A 2,173-nucleotide genomic window follows, 5' to 3' on the forward strand; every position below is an offset into this window, starting at 1 on the left:
GCTTTCACGGCCTGCAGCTCTCCTCACCCCTGGAGCTCCAGTCCAACCGCCCCCCCCCTCCTCCATACTCGGGCCTCAGGGAACTGTTTATCCTGCCGTGGCCGTGGCCGTGGCCGCAGGATCCGGGCCTAAATCACTCACCCCAAAGGGATCCGCCCTCTTCCCGGAGCGTCTCCCCGTGGCCTCAGCTCCCCAAGTGGGGGCTCCTTTGGCTTCGAGAAAGATGGTGCAGCGCCTCCTCCGCACCCTCAATACTGGACCCAGCGATAGGGCCACCAGATTTGCACAAGCCTCCGCGTGGTACCCGGAGAGGGAGCCCCCGCTCTCAACTGCGCTCCCCACACGGGAGGGGGAGGGGTGTGGCCCGGAACGAGGAGCAACTCCCCTCCCCCATCCTCTCCGGGAAACCGTCCGGGGTCCGCGGCCTTCCCCTCTCTCCCGGCCGGAGCCGCCATTTGGCCTCGGGGGCAATGATGGAGGCTGCTCACCCACCATAAAATGGGGCACTTGTAGCATCTGCGGCGGGGGCGGGGGGGACAGCGGCTAGGAAATGTCCCCACAGAAGCACCTGCGGTCTTCTCCGCCGCCTCCCGCGTCCTGCCCAGGCCCCCGAGGCGTAAGGAGACCCCGGGCGCGCAGGGGAGGGCGCCAGCATCCGCTCCCCTCTTGCACTCTGGCGGAGACCCCCCTCAAAGCCGTCCCGGCTCCCTCCACACTGCCCTAGCCGACCGCGTGAGGGCGTGCCCTGTGTTAGTTCGGACAAATTAAAGCACGTCTAGCGGGCAAGCCAGGGACCCCCGGACGCGGTCTGGGCCTGGGGGCCCGTGGACCACTCTTGGCTGACTGCCGCCGAGCTCCGGGCCGCGGGACCTCCCCGGGGGCCCGCGCTATTCGGCCCTAAACGGGGTGCCCCCCTCCTCTCGCGCTCCCGCAGCCTAGGGTGCGCCCCTCCGTTCCCCTCTGCCGAGCCCTCCCTGGGCGCGGGCCGCCTCTCCGCCACGCCGCAGGCTCGGGCCCCGTCCGGGGCGCACGGCGGAGAGCGCGGCGGCGCCGGGGAGGCGCGGTCTGGGAAGCCAGCGGCCGGGGAAGGGGCTCCAAGAAGCACAAGTTGGCGCTGGCCCCGGACCAGGCTGTTGTTGTTCTCAACGTGGTCCGCCGTAGAGCCATAAAAGCGGAGCGAGGCGCCCTCCTCGCCAGAGCGCACCGCGCACGCCCAACGAGCTCCGGCGGAGGCGGCGACGCTCGCGAGGCCGACTAAACCCGCTCCGAGACGGTCCCCGCTCCGGCCCCCTCGCGTCGGACTCCTGCGCTCCGGCCGACCCCGCGCCGGCCCCGGCTCGGGACCCCCGCTCCGGCCGGCCCGGCCCCCACCCCAGCCCTGCCGCCCGGCCCCAGGCACGGCCGCGGCCGCTCCCGCCTGGAGCCGCCGCGCGCCCCCAGCCCCCCGGCGCCCTCGCGGCCCCTCGCCTTTCTCTTCCCGGCGCGGCCCCCGGGCTTCCGCGCCCCGCCCGCCACCAACCCGCTCGCCACCATGTCTGTGGAGCTGGAGGAGGCCCTGCCGCTAACGACCGCCGAGGGGGCGGCCAAGAAGGCGGCCAAGGCCAGTGGCGCGGCCTCGCTGTCCCCGTCCAAAAAGAGGAAGAATAGTAAGAAGAAGAACCAACCCGGAAAATACAGCCAGCTGGTGGTGGAGACCATCCGCCGACTGGGTGAGCGCAACGGCTCGTCGCTGGCCAAGATCTACGCGGAGGCCAAGAAGGTGGCATGGTTCGACCAGCAAAACGGGCGCACCTACCTCAAGTACTCCATCAAGGCTCTGGTGCAGAACGACACGCTGCTGCAGGTGAAGGGCACCGGCGCCAACGGCTCCTTCAAGCTCAACCGCAAGAAGCTGGAGGGCGGCGGGGAGCGGCGCGGAGCCCCGGCGCCCGCCTCCGCCCCGGCGCCTGCTGCGCATAAGGCCAAGAAGGCGGCCCCGAGCGCGGCCCCTGCGCGGCGCGCGGACAAGAAGCCCGCCAAGGGCCCGCAGCCCGAGAAGCGCTCGCACAAGAAGGGTGCCGCCTCCAAGAAGGACAAAGGCAGCAAGGCCACGAAGGTGGCGGCCGCGGGCGGCAAGAAGGTGAAGAAGGCGGCCAAGCCCAGCGTGCCCAAAGTGCCCAAGGGCCGCAAGTGA

At 71.3% G+C, this 2,173-nt stretch overlaps 1 protein-coding gene across 1 annotated transcript; it reads left to right on the forward strand.

Annotated features, from left to right (window-relative positions):
• The first annotated feature begins 1,531 nt into the window (after nucleotides 1-1,531).
• Nucleotides 1,532-2,173, forward strand: H1-10 (H1.10 linker histone). Its single transcript, XM_007465278.1, has one exon. It carries the CDS (start codon nucleotides 1,532-1,534, stop codon nucleotides 2,171-2,173), a length of 642 nt encoding a protein of 213 aa, XP_007465340.1.

The sequence above is a fragment of the Lipotes vexillifer genome, unplaced genomic scaffold (assembly GCF_000442215.2).
Source record: "Lipotes vexillifer unplaced genomic scaffold, Lipotes_vexillifer_v1.1 scaffold1115, whole genome shotgun sequence".
NCBI classification, from domain to species: Eukaryota; Metazoa; Chordata; class Mammalia; order Artiodactyla; family Lipotidae; genus Lipotes; species Lipotes vexillifer.

What these genes read in the sequence shown, in the direction of transcription:
- H1-10 (XM_007465278.1), top strand. Translation starts at nt 1,532, where the DNA reads ATGTCTGTGGAGCTGGAGGAGGCCCTGCCGCTAACGACCGCCGAGGGG.